The sequence below is a fragment of the Cololabis saira genome, chromosome 17 (assembly GCF_033807715.1).
Source record: "Cololabis saira isolate AMF1-May2022 chromosome 17, fColSai1.1, whole genome shotgun sequence".
Lineage (NCBI taxonomy): Eukaryota > Metazoa > Chordata > Actinopteri > Beloniformes > Belonidae > Cololabis > Cololabis saira.
In genome coordinates this window covers 39,621,438-39,643,692 of record NC_084603.1, presented here as the reverse complement: position 1 = coordinate 39,643,692, position 22,255 = coordinate 39,621,438, and the positions used below count along the sequence as shown (strand labels likewise).

The window sequence follows — 22,255 nt, the reverse complement described above, 5'->3', positions numbered from 1 at the left end:
TGTTTCATTGTCATTCTGCATGGAGACGCCTCATGTATGTTCTGACCCTTTTGCATGTAACTGTTTAATTAAATCTACTGAAATCTGGATCATTTCTCAAGTCTTATTCTTGGTAACGTAGACAATCAGTTTCAGTCCAGTTATTCACCTGGTTGGAAAGAACACATTAAAGAGCATTTGATGGGGTTTTCCACAACAAAAAGTGAGCTGAGAAGGTGAAGGAACTGAAATCCCTGTTGTCATTTTTCTCACAACTAACTTGGAAAGCAAAGGCAGCCACGGAAGCATTGTTCCAGGTGAGTCACTTCATTAAAATAAGAGATTTTCCAAGATGGAGAGATGGTGAAAGAGGCATTTGTTGAAGCAGCTGACTCGTTCTGAGACTTTAAAAATAAGCCAGAAATACTATCTTCGATCAAAGCCCTCCAGCTATCAAGAAGTACAATTACATGGTGCAATGAAGCCATGGCTGAGGATTCTACCCAGCAGCTCTGGAAAGACGTGTGTAGATTGTGAGTGTTTCTCACTGAAGTTGGAGAGTCTTTGGAATAGCCGGCCGGTGAACCTGAGGGCTGCAGAGAATGTCAATATATTTTTTAAAAAAAGGCTAAAGACCCACTTTTTTAGTCTTGCTTTTAATTAATATTTTATTTTATTTTTCAGTTTTATCTTTTATTTATTTAAAGGGGACCTATTATGAAAAACAGGTTTTTTCTTGCTTTAACATATATAAAGTGGTCTCCCCTCAGCCTGCCAACTCAGAGAAGGAGGAAAGCAACTAAATTCTGCAGGGTCTGTACAGCCGCCCGGATGAGCCGTCCAGTGTGATGTGGATCTACGAGCCGTTCAGATTCGGTGCATTTTCATTACGTAACCAAAATGCAAACCACGCCCACAACTATAAAACCGTGTAACTGCATGTGAATGTCCGACTATCGTAGCACTGCGTGACATCGGACGCTCTCTGTCCATCTCCCTCCAGCAGCTGCCACTTTATTGAGGTTTTTGTAGTGAAATGAGGAGGAATCATAGAGATAACTTCTCATTTCAACTACCGGCTGCTCTTCTGCCCGGAGAGGCTTTGTTCCCTCCCCTGCTACACGTCATTCAAGCAGCCAATCAGCACAGAGCATCATTATCATAGCCCCGCCCACTCAGAATCCCGCATAGATAATGAGGTTAGAAACGGTAAAGATAAAGACATGGCCCAGAGGCTGAATTTCTAATTTATTTAGAAAAAACAATCAAAAGCTTCTTTTTAAGACATTCAAGGCCTGTTTAAAATAGACATTAAATGCCATAATAGCTCCCCTTTAATTATTTTATTTATTTAATTTTATTCTAATGATTATTATTTTACATTTCATCCTATATATGGCTCTGGCTGCGTTGGACCACCATGGGGGTCCACTAGGCCCTGGTGGAGTGGGAGGATGATGCTGGACCTCTTGGCCCTTCCTGGGGGCCAGCGACCCTTGTTGACGGGTGGGATGGCTGGTTCGGTGGTGTTTCCTCCCTGGTCCCTCTGCGCTACCTCTTTTAACTCTACATTTTAATTATCACCTGTGTATGTGGGGGAGTGGGGGGGTTGAGATTAATTTAACATACTGTTTTTCCATACTCATTAGGGTGGAAGTATGGAATTTCGGACGCAGCTTAGTTATACATAAATTTAAGGTCCAGTTTTGCAGCCTTAAAAGTAGCAAGAAGAAAAGCTTGAGGATCATGAGCAGTCGGTTGGATCGCTGGAATGATCATTTGGATGGAGGTAGATTTGTGTCTTAATTATTCAATCAAAAAAGCAATTGCTTCAATTAAAAAATATATTTTCAATTAAAAAAAAATTCACTTCAATCAAAGAAAATTATTTCAATCAAAGGAAGCATCCGCCCACTGCGGGATGTTTGTGTCAAAATGATTCAATCAAAAAAAAAAAAAGAATTCAAAACTTTTTTCAATTCAATCAAAAAAAAAATCACTTCAAATCGAAAAAAAATATTTTAAATCCAAAAAAATGTCCAAATTTGTTGGGTCTCAAATATTTTTTTGCATTCAAACACTATTTTTCTTTGATTGAAAAAGGTTTTTTTTTAAATTTTTTTCATTGAAAATATTTTTTTTCTTTTTGAAGCAACTTCTTTTTTGATTAAATGATAAAGACACAAATGTCCTACCCATAATATGGCCCAAACACAAAATAACACTACTTCAATCAAAAAAGTTGCTTCAAACAAAAAAAACTTCACTTCTATCAAAGAAAAACATTTCCAATCAAAGAAAGTGTTCAAATGCATTTTTTTTTAGCCTCAAATATTTGTTTACATTCAAACACTTTTTTTTTTCTTTTTTTTTAATTGAAAATATATTTTTTGATTGAAGCAACTTCTTTTTTGATTGAATAATTAAGACACAAATCTACCTCCATACATTTGGATGTTGGTGGTTGGTCTGATCTTCAAAATAAAGCTTGAATTATGGTTCCGCGTTAAATCGACGGCGTAGTCTACGGCGTAGGGTGCGCGTCGCTGCGTACCCCACGCCTGCGTTGATGTAACGCGGGACCATAAATCAGCGTTAAGGCGGAGGAGATCCTCCTTCCAGCTGATCCAATCTAGTGCCTGCCACTGTGTGCGCATGCGCCACTCACCACTCGCCCGACACCCTCACAGTGAGTATTTGGTCCAGCTGGATTGGATATAAAAACAATGCGCTTAAATGGCCGTTAGGGCTGTTTTTATATGGAAGAACTGTTGGCTTTAGTCGGTACACTCGTGCACTTCTGGGGTGTTGGGAAGCGTTTACCAAACGTGTGTTTGAGAGCGGGTTGGAGAGGTTGCCCATGGAAACCGCGGTCCGTCTCGGTTCGACAGAAGCGGAACAACAGTTGTGTTGTTTAGCAGCTTTTTGTAGCTGCAGCATCAGAATCACCCTCACAAAACACGGCTAATTTTAGCTGAACCCTGTTTCCCCTCCGGGCTGGATCCGCGACTCCACCTGATCTGTCCATCAAACCACGTTTTCAACTTCCTCGTACTGTTTCCTTAGGGCTGATTTATGCTTCCGCGTTACACCAACGCAGAGCCTACGGCGTACGGTGCGTATCGTCGCCAGCTCTACGCCGTCGTTTTAACGTGGAACCATAATTCAGGCTTTAAACGTTACTGCAGCTCGAAAGCTGTGTCTGTCAATCAATGGCACACACAGCTGTGTCAAAGCTGGTTCCCTCTTTTTCTGTCTGGCTGTCTGTCTGAGTGTCTGAGTGTCTGAGTGTGTGTGTGTGTGTGTGTGTCTATATATGTGTGTGTGTGTGTGTGTGTGTGTGTGTGTGTGTCTATATATGTGTGTGTGTGTGTGTGTGTGTGTGTGAATATAATAAAAACCTGAACTGGTTTGTCTTGGTGTCAGACAACGCCAGAAGAACAACAACTAAACCCGACATTATTATTTTAAAAGTGGAATAAAAAGAAAACCACGTGGGCAGAACTAAGTACACTCAGGGTGCATTGCTTGTAGAGTTGTAGAGTTTTTTTTTATAGATATTTTCATTGATTTTGGTTTTAAAGTTATGACTACGAGTATTAGGGCCAAACTAAGACAAAAATTGGAAATTATGAGAATAAAGTCATAATATAATGAGAATAAAGTCGTAAAATTACGAGAATAAAGTTGTAAGATTACGAGAATAAAGTCGTAATATTATGAGAATAAAGTGTCAATTCATGAGAACTCTAACAGGAAGAGCATCCTGTGTTAAAATGAGGAATATTGAGCATCTTGTGAAGTTATATTTATATATTTATAATATATTTAATATTACGACTTTATTCTCGTAATGTTACGACTTTATTCTCAAAATATTACGACTTTGTTGTCCGGTTTTTAAACAATCCTTCTTCACAGCGTTGCCTCGGCTCATAGTGGATTTTGCACATTTGCACAGCTCTCATGAGATCCTCCCACAGCTGCCTCCCCCACTATAGATACACTTCAGGTGGAGCTTTGATAGGATTATTACACACAAACACACACACACACACACACACACACACACACACACACACATTCCCATACCCACACACATACATACACATATATATTCATACATGTACACATACGCACACATAGTTATACATATGCATACACACACACACACACTTAGCCACACATACATATACAGGCGTACACACACACCTACAGCCACTTAGTCATATACATATGCACACACACATACACACACAGCCACACATACACAGCCACACAAACATATACATATGCACACACACATACACACACATAGCCACACACACACATACACAGCCACACAAACATATACACACACATACACACACACATAGCCACACAGACATGTACACACACACGCACATATACATACACACACACACATAGTCATATACATACACGCACACACACACACATAGACATATACACTGGCTTGTTCACCTGCATGCTTGCTCTGTAGTTTTTGGGGTTAGTTAGCGGTAGCTTAGTTCAGACTGTATTCGGATCTCGAGATTTGGGTCGATTGCTGCTCGTGTTTTGGTCGGCTCCGTGTCGGTTTTGTGTTTCATTTGTGGTTTTTGTTGCAGATTTCCAGTGCTTGACGTGTGTCTCCGTGTGTTCTTACTTCCTGGATTGGCAGTGGATGTCACCCCCCCTCCCCTTACATTAGTATATGTATATATAGTAATAATGCACATATATATGCCTTAGGTTTTTACCAGCATTGTATCAACCATTAATATGTGTGCAGACAAGGTAGGAAAGAAAAAAAGAGATCCTGCCACAGCATTTCATCCAGCTTGTGTCTGGACTTTGACAAAGCCAGAGCAAAAAAGCAATTCTTTCATTTGTTGTATATTTTCTGCTCAAAAACACACAAGAAAGTGTGTTTTTGCATGTTGCATAGCGCCATTTTCAACCATGCTTAAACGGTGTGCAGATGGCCACACATGTTTCCCTGTAAAATATCCCCCTGCTATACAAAGATAGTTATATAACTCAATGACCTGCAGGTGACCTGCAGGCCACTTCACTGCAAAATCTTCTGCTGCCGTGCTTGACGCGGCTTTTGAGGTTTCTTGAGGTGTTTCTCTTATAATACTGGTCGTTTTCTTTTTTTTTTTTGCTACATATTACCATTGGCATCGAGGCCAAACAACTCTTTGGTCTCATCTGTCCATACCATAGGACATCTTTGTCTTATGATTTGATTAGATAACGTTTTGTGCCTCATTCTTGCTTGCAAGCAAATCAGCTTTAGTGTAAAAGCTGATTTTTAGCTGACTTTAGCGTCTCTAGACAAATTAGAGATGCACCATTCAGGATTTTGAGGGTTGATCACCAAAATCAGTATCTGCCGTTCCCGATATTGCCGTGAAATCCATAAATTCTTCAATATTGTTCTCTCATGTACAACACTGACATGGTATTATTAGGTATCAAAATTAGGAGATCAGAAAGTATCATGAGTATTACTGTTTTATTGCAGGCTGAGACAAAGTGCAATATTTCACCTTCTAGAGATTCTTAGAGATGATTTAGACTCATGTAGCTTATTAACTTAAGTTTTCATGTGATAATAATTATGTACAACACAACTGCACCAACACAGACAACTGCAGACATGTCACTCTCTTAGAGTTGATACAAGTGGTTAAGTATAAACCTTAGTTTTCCTGTGGAAAAAGGAAAACATCTTAAAATAAAAAATTAATTATGAATTATTAAGCTTTGTGAAAGCTTTAGCGATAGCATCTGCCGCGTGTGAGGAAACCTTTGTGAGTGAAGCAAAACTCTCACACTAGAACTCCTAATGCCACTCGTGAAGCGACTGACACGACTGTTGTCCTGCACGGGGCTTTGGATGTGATTGTATATAGTTGGTAAAACTCTGACGGTCATTCATCAGTGAAATATTAACGACATGGCAGCTCGTACCGGGATCCAAACAGCTAACGACCCGTTTAAACTCGACGTCTTCAACAACAGAAAGCTGATGATCAAGGCTTATCCATTATTATCCATATCCATTACCTTACGATGTAGTTCTTTATTTTTCTTGCTGTCGTTCATAGGTCTCTGTTACAGGTGAGTTAGCGGCGTTGCTGCACCTCCTGTTCTTTATATAGTCCTTGATGTGAGAAACTTTCAAATGTCTTATCAGCTTCGTTGTGTTGAAATTCTTTTGTAACATTCCTCCTCGGGGTATTTCCTTTGCATACTTTGCCATTTTCACGCCCCCTTAGGGGACCTGGGTCTGACATGCGGGAACACACGAACGCGCGGGCGGTCGGTTGTTGTTGTAAACGTCATCGGATTGGCTGTTTTGAACTATTATTTTGAGAACTCCGATCAAAACCGATAGGGGCATTATTGGCCGATCCCGATTGGTTGCCGATCCCGATCGGTTGCCGATCGATCGGTGCATCTCTAATCAAAATGTAATGTTAGAATACAGTCATGCAACCTCACTTACAGAGACTGGTCCTGGTTTAATGTTGTTGCAGGAACATTGGTAACGGTTAAAGATGATGACTTCCTGGAGTGACACTCTACAGAAGTACGCGGATCTCCCGGTCTGCATGGATGGTGTGGCCATGAAGAAGTATCGTCGTCAGGCTCATCACAGGTACATGTTTGTCAGAGTGGTGAAAGATTCTGCTGAACTGCTCAGCAAGGATCTTTCTGTTCTGAACTTAAAAGCTATAACAATGGTCAATATTTTAATCATATACTTAGTTACTAATCCTGCTCTTTGATGGACCACACACAACTTTTTAACTAGCATGGCAATCTCAGGTCCGCTACTAAGGTTTCAGTAAGGTGCTTACTCAACTCAGCTGAACTCCATTGTCCCCAAGACCAATTGGCTGTGCAGCAAGGTATCAAAAACAGACATAGACAGGATTAGACAAAGGACAACATGCCATAAAATGCCGTATGTGCACGACATAAGATCATGTATCCGTGCATTATATAACCATGTACTAAGATAAAAAGAAAAAACTGCACCCATCACTGTCTTGTCCTTTCTTCTCTGCTCTTTCATGTCCCACCGTTAGGGTTTTGGCCCTGAAGAGGGCTGGTGAAAATAAACACTTGCACACATACCCATGTACACACAAAAAACACAACCTCTGTTTCAAAATGCATATATCTGGCTTTTAGGCTTTGCCAAACTTGGTATTAATCATTAATACAGTGAAAAAGTGTTTGCCCCCTTCCTGCATTTACTTTTTTGCATGTTTGTTGCACTTAAATGTTTCATATCATCAAAAAAATTTAAATATTAGACAAAGATAACACAGAAATGCAGTTTTTAAATGAAGGTTTTTATTATTAAGGGGAAGGAAAACTCCAAACCTACATGGCCCTGTGTGAAAAAGTGATTCCCCCTAAACCTAATAATAACTGCTTGGGCCCCTCAGCAGCAACAACTGCAATCAAGCGTTTGCCATAACTGGAAAAGAGTCTTTTCCCCACTCACCTTTGCAGAATTGTTGTAATTCAGCCACAATGGAAGGTTTTCAAGCAGGAACCGCCTTTTTAGGGTCATGCCACAACATCTCAATCAGATTCAGGTCGGGACTGAAAGTTTGACTTTGACTAGGCCACTCCACAGTTCATTTAGTTTTTCTTCAGCCATTCAGAGGTGGATTTGCTGGTGTGTTTTGGATAATTGTCCTGCTGCAGAACCCAAGTGTCTTCAGCTTGAGGTCATGAACAGTTGGCCGGACATTCTCCTTCAGGATGTTTTGGTAGACAGCAGAATTCATGGTTCCATTTACCACAACAAGTCTTCCAGGTCCTGAAGCAGCAGAACAGCCCAGACCATCACATTACCACCACCATGTTTTACTGTTGCTATGATGTTCCTTTTCTGAAATGCTGGGTTACTTTTACACCAGATGTAATGGGACATACACTTTCCAAAAAGTTCAGCTTTTGTCTCATCAGTCCACAGAGTATTTCCCCAAAAGTCTTGGGGATCATCAAGATGTTTTCTGGCAAAACTGAGACGAGCGTTTATGTTCTTTTTGCTCAGCAGTGGTTTTGGTCTTGGAACTCTGCCATGCAGCCATTTCTGCCCCGTCTCTTTCTTATTGTGGAGTCATGAACACTGACCTTAATTGAGGCAGGTGATCCTGCAGGTCTCTGGATGTTGTTCTGGGTCTTTTGTGACTCTTGGATGAGTCGTTGCTGCTCTTGGGGTCATTTTGGTCGGCCGGCCTCCTGGGAAGGTTCATCACTGTCCCATGTTTTGGTCATTTGTGGATAACGGCTCTCACTGTGGTTCGCTGGAGTCCCAAAGCTTTAGAAATGGCTTTGTAACCTTTTCCAGACTGATAGATCTCAATTACTTTGTTCCTCATTTGTTCCTGAATGTCTTTGGATGGCAGCATGATGTCTATCTAGCTTTTGAGGATTTTTAGTCTACTTCTCTTTGTCAGGCAGGTCCTATTTAAGTGATTTCTGGATTGAGAACCAGTGTGGCAGTATTCAGGCTAGAGAAATTGAACTCAGCTTTCCAAAGATGTGATAGACCAAAGTTAATTTACGTTTTAACGGGTGGGGTCACTTTTTCACACAGGGCTATGTAGGTTTGGATTTTTTTCCCCCTTAATAATAAAACCTTAATTTACAAACTGCATTTTGTGTTTACTTGTTATCTTTGTCTAATATTTAAATTTGTTTTATGATCTGAAACATTTAAGTGTGACAAATGTGCAAAAAAATAAGAAATCAGGACGGAGGCAAACACTTTTTCACACAACTGTATAAATGTAGCAAAAGGGGGGGTGATTTAGCTGCCTTGTGTTGATTGACTGTTTCTCCTCTCAGAGTGTTTGTCAACCGAAGCCTAGCCATGGAGAAAATCAAGTGTTTTGGTTTTGACATGGATTACACTCTTGCAGGTAAGTTCATTCATTTGAAGCCCTTTATTGTCATATCTTCATACACTCAAATTTACATTAAAAGGGTCAAATTATTTTGTAGTCTAGGAATGTTGTGCAACTTATTTTCTCATCCTTTTATAAAGTTCAGATGAAGGATTCATGTGTAATGTACTGGTGGTTTCCTATTTACCAACCCTGCACAGGATGATGCTCATTTATTGCAAGACTACAAACACAGCTCCACAATATTTTGATAGTGATCTGTGGAGATTAGGGCTGGGTATCGATTCAAATGTCAAGAATCGATTCCATTCCAATTCTTAAGATTCAGAATCGATTATTAGGATTTGATTTGATTCCGATATTGATTTGGGTTAGTGTTATTAAAACAGTTTTTTGAGCTGTTGCATGAATTATATGACTGTGTAGTTATGCAACATATTAATACTAATATTATATTGAGATTCAACAGCAAGTATTGCAGCTAATGATGCTGTAAGGACCAATCACCTCCCAGAATGCTGATAGAACTGCAGAAATATCAAACAGATCCAGGGCAGCAAACAGAGATAGGGCCGTATGAAATCGTTTTTATTTTTTACCATTAATGAGAATTTGGTTTTTAGCATTTTATGCAAATGTAACCTATAGACAGTATATAAAGCAAAGAAATATAGACATATTATGCAATTATAACTTAAAACTTTAATGTTTTCATACCTTTAAAAACATTTAAAGGCAAAAACATGGCACTAGTTATTCTGGTGTCCAACAAAACATTCATTTTTTGGGCATAAACAAAAAAAATACCAAAACTTGTAATGATGAAAAAAAATCGATCTTTAGACATATGATGACTATTTTTAGTAATTAATATGAGAATCGCTTTAGAATGGGAAAATGGATCTTTTCAACACAGGCCTAGTGGAGATCTCTGATACAGTTGGATCTGTTGCACTTCCAACGTCCCAGCAGTTTGGCAATTACTCTATGAGGGGAAAAAATAACACCAGATTTTTTTCTGGTCAAATGTTAGTTTCCGTGCTTACACCCCACAAAAAAAGAGTATACTCTGGTCTTTCTTATCTGCAGCAACACATTTTTTCAGAGGCAACCTATGGTTAAGGGTATGTCCACAGTAGTACATTTTTAGTATTATTTACTATTTTTCTACTTTTATTACAGTGAATTAAATCAATAAAATGTATTTGTCTTTATCTGGCTGAGTAAAAGTTAAATTAGAAACATAAAATTAAAAAAGTATTTTAATACAAAAAAGAAATCTAATGTACAAAAATCTACTGCAGAAAAATAATTAAATATGCATCATTTTGTAATGACTATGTTTTTGTTTGCGTGTGTGTTTCTTCTCGTGAACATGAATCTCTCTCCCACTCTGTGTAGTTTATAAGTCTCCTGAGTATGAGGCGTTGGGTTTCGGCCTGACGGTGGAACGCCTGGTGTCCATCGGTTATCCACTAGAGCTGCTCAACTTTGTCTATGATCCCTCCTTCCCAACCAGGTAACTTCTACTTTTGTTTAGAAATAAATTACAAAACTGAGAAGGGCTGTGCAGTTTATGGGCATCATGAATCATACTGATATATTACAGATACATTTATTATGAGATTAAAGTTCTACATTAACCACCTTTAGCTAGAGTGGGGAGAACAAGTATTTGATACACTGCCGATTTTGCAGGTTTTCCCACTTGAAAAGCATGTAGAAGTCTGTAATTTTTATCATAGGTACTCTTCAACTGTGAGTGACAGAATCTAAAAAAAAAATCCAGAAAATCACATTGTATGATTTTTAAGTAATTAATTAGCATTTTATTGCATGACATAAGTATTTGATCACCTGTCAACCAGTAAGACTTCCGGCTCTCACAGACCTGTTAGTTCTTCTTTAAGAAGCCCTCCTGTTCTCCACTCATTACCTGTATTAACTGCACCTGTTTGAACTCGTTACCTGTATAAAAGACACCTGTCCACACACTCAATCAAACAAACTCCAACCTCTCCACAATGGCCAAGACCAGAGAGCTGTGTAAGGACATCAGGGATACAATTGTAGACCTGCACAAGGCTGGGATGGGCTACAGGACAATAGGCAAGCAGCTCAAGATCAAGATGACGGTCAATCTCCCTCGCTCTGGGGCTCCATGCAAAATCTCACCTGGTGGGGCATCATTGATCATGAGGAAGGTGAGGGATCAGCCCAGAACTACACGGCAGGACCTGGTCAATGACCTGAAGAGAGCTGGGACCACAGTCTCAAAGAAAACCATTAGTAACACACTACGCCGTCATGGATTAAAATCCTGCAGCGCACGCAAGGTCCCCCTGCTCAAGCCAGTGCATGTCAAGGCCCGTCTGAAGTTTGCCAATGACCATCTGGATGATCCAGAGGAGGAATGGGAGAAGGTCCTGTGGTCTGATGAGACTAAAATCGAGCTTTTTGGTCTAAACTCCATTCGCCGTGTTTGGAGGAAGAAGAAGGATGAGTACAACCCCAAGAACACCATCCCAACCGTGAAGCATGGAGGTGGAAACATCATTCTTTGGGGATGCTTTTCTGCAAAGGGGACAGGACGACTGCACCGTATTAAGGGGACGATGGATGGGGCCATGTATCGCGAGATCTTGGCCAACAACCTCCTTCCCTCAGTAAGAGCATTGAAGATGGGTCGTGGCTGGGTCTTCCAGCATGACAACGACCCGAAACACACAGCCAGGGCAACTAAGGAGTGGCTCCGTAAGAAGCATTTGAAGGTCCTGGAGTGGCCTAGCCAGTCTCCAGACCTGAACCCAATAGAAAATCTTTGGAGGGAGCTGAAAGTCCGTATTGCCCAGCGACAGCCCCGAAACCTGAAGGATCTGGAGAAGATCTGTATGGAGGAGTGGTCCAAAATCCCTGCTGCAGTGTGTGCAAACCTGGTCAAGAACTACAGGAAACGTCTGATCTCTGGAATTGCAAACAAAGGTTTCTGTACCAAATATTAAGTTCTGTTTTTCTGATGTATCAAATACTAATGTATTGCAATAAAAATGCTAATTAATTACTTAAAAATCATACAATGTGATTTTCTGGATATTTTTTTTAGATTCCATCACTCACAGTTGAAGAGTACCTATGATAAAAATTACAGACTTCTACATGCTTTTCAAGTGGGAAAACCTGCAAAATTGGCAGTGTATCAAATACTTGTTCTCCCCACTGTATAAGCCATTTTGCCCCTCAGTCTATATAAAGTGTGCTAATAAAGCATGCAAGAAAAAGGCATTCTACCCTTTTCTGACTGAGAAGCGTGGTATCAGATTTGATTCTGATTGTCATCCCTGCTGCTTCACACTCAGGTGTAAACTGCTCCAGCTAGAGCTGAAACTCATGTCCCGCTAAAGCCATTTATCATAATAAATGTATATTGCTTATTAGTAATTCATATGAGCCAGCTGTATAATTTTAAATGTAAATGTAGAGCGGGTAACTGGTATCTGGTAAGTTTTATCTTCTTATACTTTCGTTTTTATACATTCAAAATGTATTGTACAAGTGAAAAGTTTAAACGGGATGTCATAAGAATGATTTAAAAAAAAAGTTATGCTTCTTCCCAAGCAAAATAGCAAACCTTGATTGTATTTACATATATAAAGGGTAAGAAAAATTCAAATATTTCAACACTTGCACTTAAATGCAAATGTTTGGCACAGGATCTGCAGATGCAGCCATTCTTTTCCCGTTTTGGGCTATACCGCAAGTAATTGTGGGCAATATGCTTCTCCAAAGTATGCATGGATGCAGGCTACGGCGAAGTGTGGGTCAGGGATCACTGTGGTTGTTTGAAAGTGGTTTATAAATAAAGTTGGATTGGATGTCAACTAGAACAGCCCTACAGCAACCATAGCCTTGAGGAACTCGGGGTAGACTCTTTCCACCTGCAGAGCCCTGCCACAACAGTTTAATCCACCTGGGTGACCTCAGCCTCAGGAATGCGTGAGCCCACCTTGGAGTCCAAACACTCACATTCCTATCTGGAAGACGAGCTGATGGGATTGGGAAGATCCTCAAATTCCTCAAAGGCAATCGAGGTCAACAGCACCCTCACCTTCAGTAAACATAATGATGGTGAAACTGTGAAACTTTTACCTGCCTGAGCTGCCTGGTGTTTTTTTTAATTTTGATGGCTTAACCCCCTCCTTGAACCGCCACCTTACTGTGGTGGAGGGGTTTGTGTGCCCGAGTGATCCTAGGAGCTATGTTGTCGGGGGCACTTTCGCCCCTGGTAGGGTCTCCCATGGCAAACAGGTCCTGGGTGACGGGCCAGACTAAGAGCGGTTCACAAGCTTGTTATGAAGACGAATAAAACAAGGACCGCTACGTCGCCCGGATCGGCGTCACCGGGGCCCCGCCCTGGAGCCAGGCCTGGGGTTGGGGCTCGATGGCGAGTGCCTGGTGGCCGGGTCTTTGCCCGTGGGACCCGGCCGGGCTCAGCCCGAAACGGCGACGCGGGTCCGCCTTCCAGTAGGCCCACCACCCGCAGGAAGGACCATGGCAGGCCGGTGCATTGTGGGCTGGGTAGCAGTCGTGGCGGGGTGCCTCGACGACCCAATCCCTGGACATCAACCCTCACAGTGGGGACATGGAATGTCACCTCGCTGGGGGGGAAGGAGCCGGAGCTTGTGCGTGAGGTTGAGAGATACCGGCTAGAGATAGTCGGGCTCACCTCCACACATAGCTTGGGCTCTGGAACCCAGCTCCTTGAAAGGGGCTGGACCCTCCACTACTCTGGAGTTGCCCAGGGTGAGAGGCGGCGGGCTGGTGTGGGCTTGGTTATAGCCCCCCAGCTCAGCCGCCATGTGTTGGAGTTCACCCCGGTGAACGAGAGGGTCGCTTCCCTGCGCCTTCGGGTCGGGGATAGGTCTCTCACTGTTGTTTGTGCCTACGGGCCGAACAGCAGTGGGGAGTACCCGGCCTTCTTGGAGTCCCTGGGAGGAGTACTTGATAGTGCTCCAACTGGGGACTCCATTGTTCTACTGGGGGACTTCAACGCTCACGTGGGCAATGACAGTGATACCTGGAGAGGCGTGATTGGGAGGAACGGCCTCCCCGATCTGAACCCGAGTGGTGTTTTGTTGTTGGACTTCTGTGCGAGTCACAGTTTGTCCATCACGAACACCATGTTCAGGCATAAGGGTGTCCATCAGTGCACGTGGCACCAGGACACCCTAGGCCGGAGGTCAATGATCGACTTTGTTGTCGTTTCATCTGGCCTTCGGCCGCATGTCTTGGACACTCGGGTGAAGAGAGGGGCTGAGCTGTCAACTGATCACCACCTGGTGGTGAGTTGGATGCGCTGGCGGAGGAGGAGGTTGGACAGACCGGGCAGACCCAAACGGATTGTGAGGGTCTGTTGGGAACGTCTGGCTGAGCCCTCTGTCAGGGACATCTTCAACTCCCACCTCCGGGAGAGCTTCTCTCGGATCCCGGGGGAGGCGGGGGACATCGAGTCCGAGTGGACCATGTTCTCTGCCTCCATTGTCAACGCGGCGGCTCGAAGCTGTGGACGCAAGGTCTCCGGTGCCTGTCGTGGCGGCAATCCTAGAACCCGGTGGTGGACACCGGAAGTACAGGATGCCGTCAGACTGAAGAAGGAGTCCTACCGGGCTATGTTGGCCGGTGGGACTCCTGACGCAGTAGATAGGTACCGGCAGGCCAAGCGGGCCGCGGCTCGGGCAGTCTTGGAGGCAAAAACTCGGGTCTGGGAGGAGTTCGGGGAGGCCATGGAGGAGGACTTTCGGTCGGCCTCGAGGAAATTCTGGAGGACTGTTCGGCGCCTCAGAAGGGGGAAGCAGTACTCTGCCGGCACCATTTATGGTGCTGGTGGGGAGCTGTTGACCTCGACTGGGGACATTGTCGGACGGTGGAAGGAATACTTTGAGGATCTCCTTAACCCGACTGACATGCCTTCCACTGAGGAAGCAGAGGGTTGGGGCTCGGAGGCGTGCTCATCCATCACCCAAGCCGAGGTCACTGAGGTGGTTCGTAAGCTCCTCGGTGGCCGGGCACCGGGGGTGGATGAGATTCGCCCTGAGTACCTCAAGTCTCTGGATGTCGTAGGGCTGTCTTGGCTGACACGCCTGTGCGACATTGCATGGAGGAAGGGGACAGTACCGCTGGGGTGGCAAACCGGGGTGGTGGTCCCTCTGTTTAAAAAGGGGGACCGGAGAGTGTGTTCCAACTACAGGGGGATCACACTTCTCAGCCTCCTGGGGAAAGTCTACGCCAGGGTACTGGAGAGGAGATTACGGCCGATAGTCGAACCTCGGATTCAGGAGGAACAATGCGGTTTTCGTCCCGGTCGTGGAACACTGGACCAGCTCTATACCCTCCGCAGGGTGCTCGAGGGTTCATGGGAATTTGCCCAACCAGTCTACATGTGCTTTGTGGATCTGGAGAAGGCATTTGACCGTGTCTCTCGTGCCATTCTGTGGGGGGTGCTGAGTGAGTATGGAGTCCGGGGCCCTCTACTAAGGGCTGTCCGGTCTCTGTATGATCGAAGCAGGAGTCTGGTTCGCATTGCCGGCAGTAAGTCAGACTTGTTCCCGGTGCATGTTGGACTCCGGCAGGGCTGCCCTTTGTCACCGGTCCTGTTCATAATTTTTATGGACAGGATTTCTAGGCGCAGCCAGGGGCCGGAGGGGATCCGGTTTGGGAACCTCAGGATTTCATCTCTGCTTTTTGCAGATGATGTTGTCCTGTTGGCTTCATCAGACCGGGACCTCCAGCATGTGCTGGGGCGGTTTGCGGCCGAGTGCGACGCAGCAGGGATGAGAATCAGCACCTCCAAGACCGAGGCCATGGTTCTCGACCGGAAAAGGGTGGCATGCCTTCTCCGGGTGGGTGGAGAAGTCCTGCCTCAGGTGGAGGAGTTCAAGTATCTCGGGATCTTGTTCACGAGTGAGGGAACAATGGAGCGTGAGATTGACAGGCGGATCGGTGCAGCGTCCGCAGTAATGCGGTCGATGTACTGGACCGTCGTGGTAAAGAGGGAGCTGAGTCGAAAGGCGAAGCTCTCGATTTACCGGTCAATCTACGCCCCTACCCTCACCTATGGTCATGAACTTTGGGTAGTGACCGAAAGGACAAGATCGCGGATACAAGCGGCCGAGATGAGTTTCCTCCGCAGGGTGGCTGGACGCTCCCTTAGAGATAGGGTGAGGAGTTCGGTCACCCGGGAGGAGCTCGGAGTCGAGCCGCTACTCCTCCACATTGAGAGGAGTCAGCTGAGGTGGCTTGGGCATCTGTACCGGATGCCTCCTGGACGCCTCCCTAGGGAGGTGTTCCAGGCATGTCCCACCGGGAGGAAACCCCGGGGAAGACCCAGGACACGCTGGAGAGACTATGTCTCTCGGCTGGCCTGGGAACGCCTCGGACTCCCCCCGGAAGAGCTGGAGGAAGTGTCTGGGGTGAGGGAAGTCTGGGCATCCCTGCTGAGGCTGCTGCCCCCGCGACCCGGTAACGGATAAAGCGGGAGAAGATGTGAGATGTGTGTGTGAGGCTTAACCCAGGGTTCGGCAACCCAACATGTTGAAAGAGCCATATTGGACCAAAAACATAAAAATCTAATGTGTCTGGAGCCGCAAAAAATGAAAAGTCTTGTATAAGCCTTAGAATGAAGGCAACACATGCTGCATTATTTGCGGCTCCAGACATATTTGTGTTTTTGTGTTTTTGGTCCAATATGGCTCTTTCAACGTTTTGGGTTGCCGACCCCTGATATAGACAAACCATGCCTTTGAGAAACCCTACTAATGTCTAATGTCCTTGGTAGGGCTCACAAACTCCTCCACCATAAAAAGGTAGCAATTCAGGGGGGAGTGGTTTAAAGGTGTTTTAAGTAATAATGACATTTTCAGTTTGTTCTCTTCTATGCAAACCATGCTTTGTTTCAATGAGATATCCGTATATCTACAATCAAAAGCAGTTGATTAGCACAAGGGCTGGAAAGGAATACAAAGTAATCTGTAAATATTTTGCCATCAACCAGTCACTTATCAGTCCACAGATAAATCCTCTTAAATGTAGAGTTTAGTACGGTAGCTCGTCTTACTATAATTAGATGCCAAGCCAAGTTTATTCCAAAGGCACAATGTAGAATCCAAAGGTGAAGATGACATGAGTAACAACTTATGGCTTGAAAGAAATGACTAAAGCTGGAAAAGCCCTGTTAAATATCTGAGCAGGTAATATTGATGACAGAACACCACAGAGCAGTGCTGCTGTTCGCTTGATCTTTGCCAGAGAGAACCTTGGAAATTCACAACGGTAATGGGTACTGAGCAAATGCTTTGTGGACTGTTGAAAGAAAAGTTATATTAGAATTAGTTACACAACTCAGTGCTGTCCCTGAATCATTACTTGCTTGTCTTCATTTTTCACAGAGGTCTGGTGTTTGACACAATGTATGGCAACCTTCTCAAGGTGGACGCCTACGGGAACATTCTGGTGTGTGTGCGCGGGTTCAACTTCCTGAGGGGGTAAGCTCCACTTCCTACATCCTTTTCTAATCCCATAATTTTTTTTATTTTAAATTTTTTGAAGGAATATGAAGCCAGACTAATATTCGTACATGATGTCAGCAGACCAAGTTCCAAATCATAATCCAAAAGTAAAAGTTTTGCCCAATGATGATTATAAAAAGAACAATCACAGGATTGTGAAATGTACCATGATTCCTTTTGAATTATTTACATAAATATGTTTTTAATTCTAGCTTTATTAACAAAAGATTCAAATTCAATTCCAGTTCTGTCATAAAATCCCAAACATTTTTGAATCCCCAATTGTTTTTTTAATTAGTTATGAAAAATGAACAAAATTCAAACAAAATAAGAAACAGTAATAAATAAATCTGGGGACATGAAGAAAATACAAATACATTTCAGCAAATGAAACAGAAAATGAGCTGAAAATTAATTTTTACAACAATTTACCTTTGTCTATATAAAGTTGAGGAACTGTTAGAATACATCAATTAACCATGACATAAAATCATGGGCAGGTAAACACTGCACGTCTAGTTCCAATAAAATGTTTTGTTGGGAAAACCTGCATTCCAGTATTCACTTTGACTGTACTTTGACATAAGCAACTTCACCTTTATCTGTATCACTCATTTACAGTAAGGTGACCCAAAATGAAACTTAAATTGAAAACAAAATAGCATTAAATAATAATGTGAAAGACTCATATCATGTATGTTAAATTGTGAAACTTTGCATTCAAAACCAATAAGTGAAACAGAAATGCTGTGGACTGGGACTTGGACCAAGAGTCTTACACAATGTGGACCGGGACCTTAATTTTTAAGTTAAAATGATCCCACACCTTCGACATCTTCTGTGTCTTCCTCTTATTACGTTTGCTTTGCTACGTTTGCTTGTTGTCAGTCGCTGTTTTCAGTCCCGGCGTCTGTACAGCTAAACTGTTTCACACGTTATGAAACGCGTTACGAAAAAGCCTGCAGTCTTCTTCCGCTTTATTGGGGACGCGTACGTGTGTCACTCTAAAAATAATCTTTTATTAAATTAAACCAGACTTGGAGGCAGCGGTAATTCCTCTATCATTTGTTGTAATGGAGTTACTCGAGGAATCGTGGTAGCCGTAAAGTGGAGGGAACATCACAGACTATTATACCAGGAATACACAATGTCCCCCCCCCCCCCAAACACACACACACACACACACACACGCACGCACCACATACGATCATCGTCCCTCATCATTAACCATATCTTGCACAATTAGCACTGATCACTTTAACAGCACAAATCACTTTAAACTAAAACGTTATTGCACACTACCTGTCCTGCCATACTGTTAACAGAGGATATTTATCAGTGTCATGCTTCTTACTTTCATGGTAGGCAGTTCATAACGCCCCTCTGTGTGGTATGTAGCAGACAGTTGCCATCAGTGTTGTGCAAGTTCCTACTTCTCATGAACTAGTTCAAAGTTCAGTTCACATAGTTTAAATATGAACAGTTCATAGTTCACCATTTTCACTTTGAACTAGTTCAAATTCAGTTCATTTCAACATTTTTAGGTGAGAAGTACGACTGAAACGCCCCCCTGTCCTAAAACTCTCCTCTTTTCAACTTTACTCAGAGGCTGTAAATCTCCAACAATGTAGTCCATTATCAGTGTTTCTACCTGTTGCAGGTAAATCCTCCCCCTGAAGGAGCAGCAGTGGGACTGGGGTCGTTTGGGGCTGTTGGGTCTTCTTGCTCTTTCCTGATCACTTTGTTTGATTGTCAAGGACTTGCAGATATTTTCTCACACTGGACAGATGATTTAACTCCACATGACGTTTACAATTTGAAGTTGACGAGGCAGACGCCCAGACTTGTTTTCTCAGCACAGGTGGACAGAATTTGTACAGAAAGGTTAGATTTTCACTGTCGGACTCTTTGGGAGACGATGTGTAAAATTCCTGCAGATAATGATAATCTTCTGACGTCTCGCTGACGCTGCGTCTGCATCATCTCTCTTCACCTGTCATTCGTAAAGACTGCACTGGCCTCGGGCCGCCGTTGCCATGGAGCTAGTGCCCGTTGTTATGCTGGAGTGTGAACTGCATTGTGGGTAATGTAGTGTGAAGTCATCGTCCCCTCATTTTAAATGTGTGCGCCGCCCACTGGTGAAATGAAAAGGAGGATTATTCCGTAATAATTGGACCTAAACAGTGAAGCTGAAATCTGAACAGTTCCAATTCCAGTTCCTGATCTCCCGAATGAACAATTTCACGTTCAAGTGCTTTATTTGCAAATATGTTGCGTTCAGTTCAGCGTTCTCACAGAAATGAACGTGTTCAATGAACGCGTTCATTTGAACTCGTCATGCACAACACTGGTTGCCATTACATTTCACAATACTTGTTCCTGTCACAAGTGCAGTCACGTAGCAACTTCCTCTGAAAGGGAAGTGGAACTGAATCTGCTTGTAATTGCTGTCTTATAATGATGCTTTTTTTTCAATTCAGAAAGGGGGTTCTGCCTAGAACTCAAAACCTTTACAGGTGTGGCTTCATCAATTTGTTCAAGAGATGTCATTCAGTCATTCAGATGTTGCTGCAACTTCATGAAAAAGACCCTTTAAACTTAAAGTTTTCTCATGTTTAAATGTTTTTGTTTTTTTATTGTAAGGGAGCAGAGGCTTGGGCTGGGGCTCAAAAACCTTTGAGTGTAGTTTTATTTTGGACACGCACTTTGAAAAAAGTCCAGCCGCTACGGCCTGTAGTTTAAACCAGAGTTTTAACAGAATCCCGACGGTTTGAATGACATGATCTGTTTGATCATTCTGAACAGCTCACCATTTTCAAGGTTAACTCATTTATCTGTATGCTGGGCGCGACAGCCTATTAAAGTGACTTTTGCCGTTAGGTTTGTTTTCATGTTTGAAAAGGGTTAAGTGTTTTCTAATGGTCCTCACTACATGACTTTTTCCATTTCTGAACAGACCTGACATCAGAGAAATGTACCCCAACAAATTTATTCAACGTGGGGACACTGAACGCTTCTACATCCTTAACACACTGTTCAACCTGCCAGGTATGTGAAAAACATGTATACAAAGAGAGATCAATAATAATAATAACTTATATGAAAGAGAAGTATTATGATTGCATACATTGACTGTGCTCAAATAAATCAAAACCTCTGACTTAATGCAACCTGATCACTTTGTTCTGCTGCCTTGGTCTGACATGTCATTGAGTGAGGACATTTGCAGGGTATTATAACATCCCAGATTATTTGAAACTGTTTGGCTATAACGATATTTTATACTTTATAACCATCAACCAGGGTCAATGAGTGGCTGATGTCTGAATCATGGACATCACATTGTCAGTTTCTGCCCTGTAGATGCTTTACTAGACTTTCACTGCATGGACTTTCATGCTGCTTGTTTGTGGGTATTTCTGCCTCTACTTTTGCCTGAAGGAAAAGGAAAAAGACTGCGTGGTAGTGGTCGGATCCAATGACTGATTTGGACAATGAAGAATATATTCAATTTCTTTGCCTGCAAACAGTTCCTCGGGCAGTCATACATTTCCATGCCACAACTATTTTTGTATTCAAAAATACGTATGCCAGGGCTGCCAAGTTTCAGAAAATGACAAGAGTGAGACTTTAGTCCCATGATGTGTGTACTGAACACATGTATAAATTAGTTTGATAGTTTGACTGTGGTAAAGCAGCTCAGCCTCTCATGGTTCAAGCTTCCACACTTTTCTGCTGTGTGTTATGTATTTGGAAAGGATTTTATGTTTGGAAATGTTGTCAAAGTCTTGAAGGTTACATTTGATCTTGATTTACAAAAAAAGCAAAAAAAAAAGCATTGTTTCAAAGAAATAAAATATAAATATAAATATAAAATAATAAATATTAGGGGCACGGTGGTGCAGCTGGTAGTGGACCCGTCTCACAGCAAGAAGGTCCTGGGTTTGATTCCCGCCGGGGACGCTGTGGGCGCTGAAGTGAGTGTTAGTTCTCCCATGACTTCAGCACCCTGGGTGGGGCTGGTGAAAGGATCTTTCTGTGTGGAGTTTGCATGTTCTCCCCGTGTTCCCTTGGGTAGCTAATGTTCTCTACCCTCACAAAAACATGCACACAGTCCTGGGCTCTACTGCCCCCTCTGGCCAACCGGGGAACAGATGGGGTGGGGAGGATCTGGCTGGAATAACGTGATCCTTCCACGCGCTACGTCCGGCCAGAGAAACCCCACCCTGTCTGGTGAAAAGAAGCTGCAGCTCACTCCTCAGGTTGAGGAGGAGACCTGAGCTCAGTGCAGGGCCCTCCCGGGGTTGGTAGAGGATGGCAATGCCCAGGACTGTTAGGTAGGAGCACTGGGTGATAAAAATGGGGAAAAAAAACGGGATAAAAATATATATTTTTTTTAATTAAAAAAAAATAAAACATCTACTCAGAAGTATGCCAAAATATTGTTTTATAAAATAGAGCATGCAGCAATTATCATTGTGCCAAATGCCACTGCACCAAATGTGTGAACATGAACCAGCCTTATTTCTGATTTCATACATTCTCTTTTGCACATTGGTGTATGACTTTATGTTCTCTTTATCCTTATTGTTATGATATCCACAGAAACCTACCTCTTTGCTTGCCTGGTGGATTTCTTCAGTAACTGCTCCAGATACACAAGGTACCTCATTTTGATGATCATTATTATTATTAAGTTACATTAAGAGGCAAACACAACGTTCTCTGTAGCCCTGGATCGTTATTCGTTATGGATTCGTTACAGATAAAAAT

General features: G+C 42.9%; 1 protein-coding gene across 2 annotated transcripts in view; it reads left to right on the top strand.

Annotated features, from left to right (window-relative positions):
• The first annotated feature begins 277 nt into the window (after nt 1-277).
• LOC133463191 (cytosolic purine 5'-nucleotidase-like) overlaps nt 278-22,255 on the top strand; it is a 36,214-nt gene continuing 14,236 nt past the window's right edge. Inside the window, exons 1-7 of one of the 2 annotated variants that reach the window (XM_061744554.1) lie at nt 278-296; nt 6,528-6,649; nt 8,863-8,936; nt 10,323-10,440; nt 17,363-17,458; nt 20,439-20,530; nt 22,088-22,145. In XM_061744554.1, coding sequence (XP_061600538.1) covers nt 6,549-6,649; nt 8,863-8,936; nt 10,323-10,440; nt 17,363-17,458; nt 20,439-20,530; nt 22,088-22,145 — 539 coding nt within the window. In that variant the 5' untranslated portion in view covers nt 278-296; nt 6,528-6,548. Of the gene's footprint in view, nt 297-2,634; nt 2,669-6,527; nt 6,650-8,862; nt 8,937-10,322; nt 10,441-17,362; nt 17,459-20,438; nt 20,531-22,087; nt 22,146-22,255 lie in introns of those variants that run through there. The other variant, XM_061744555.1, reaches the window with a different exon arrangement.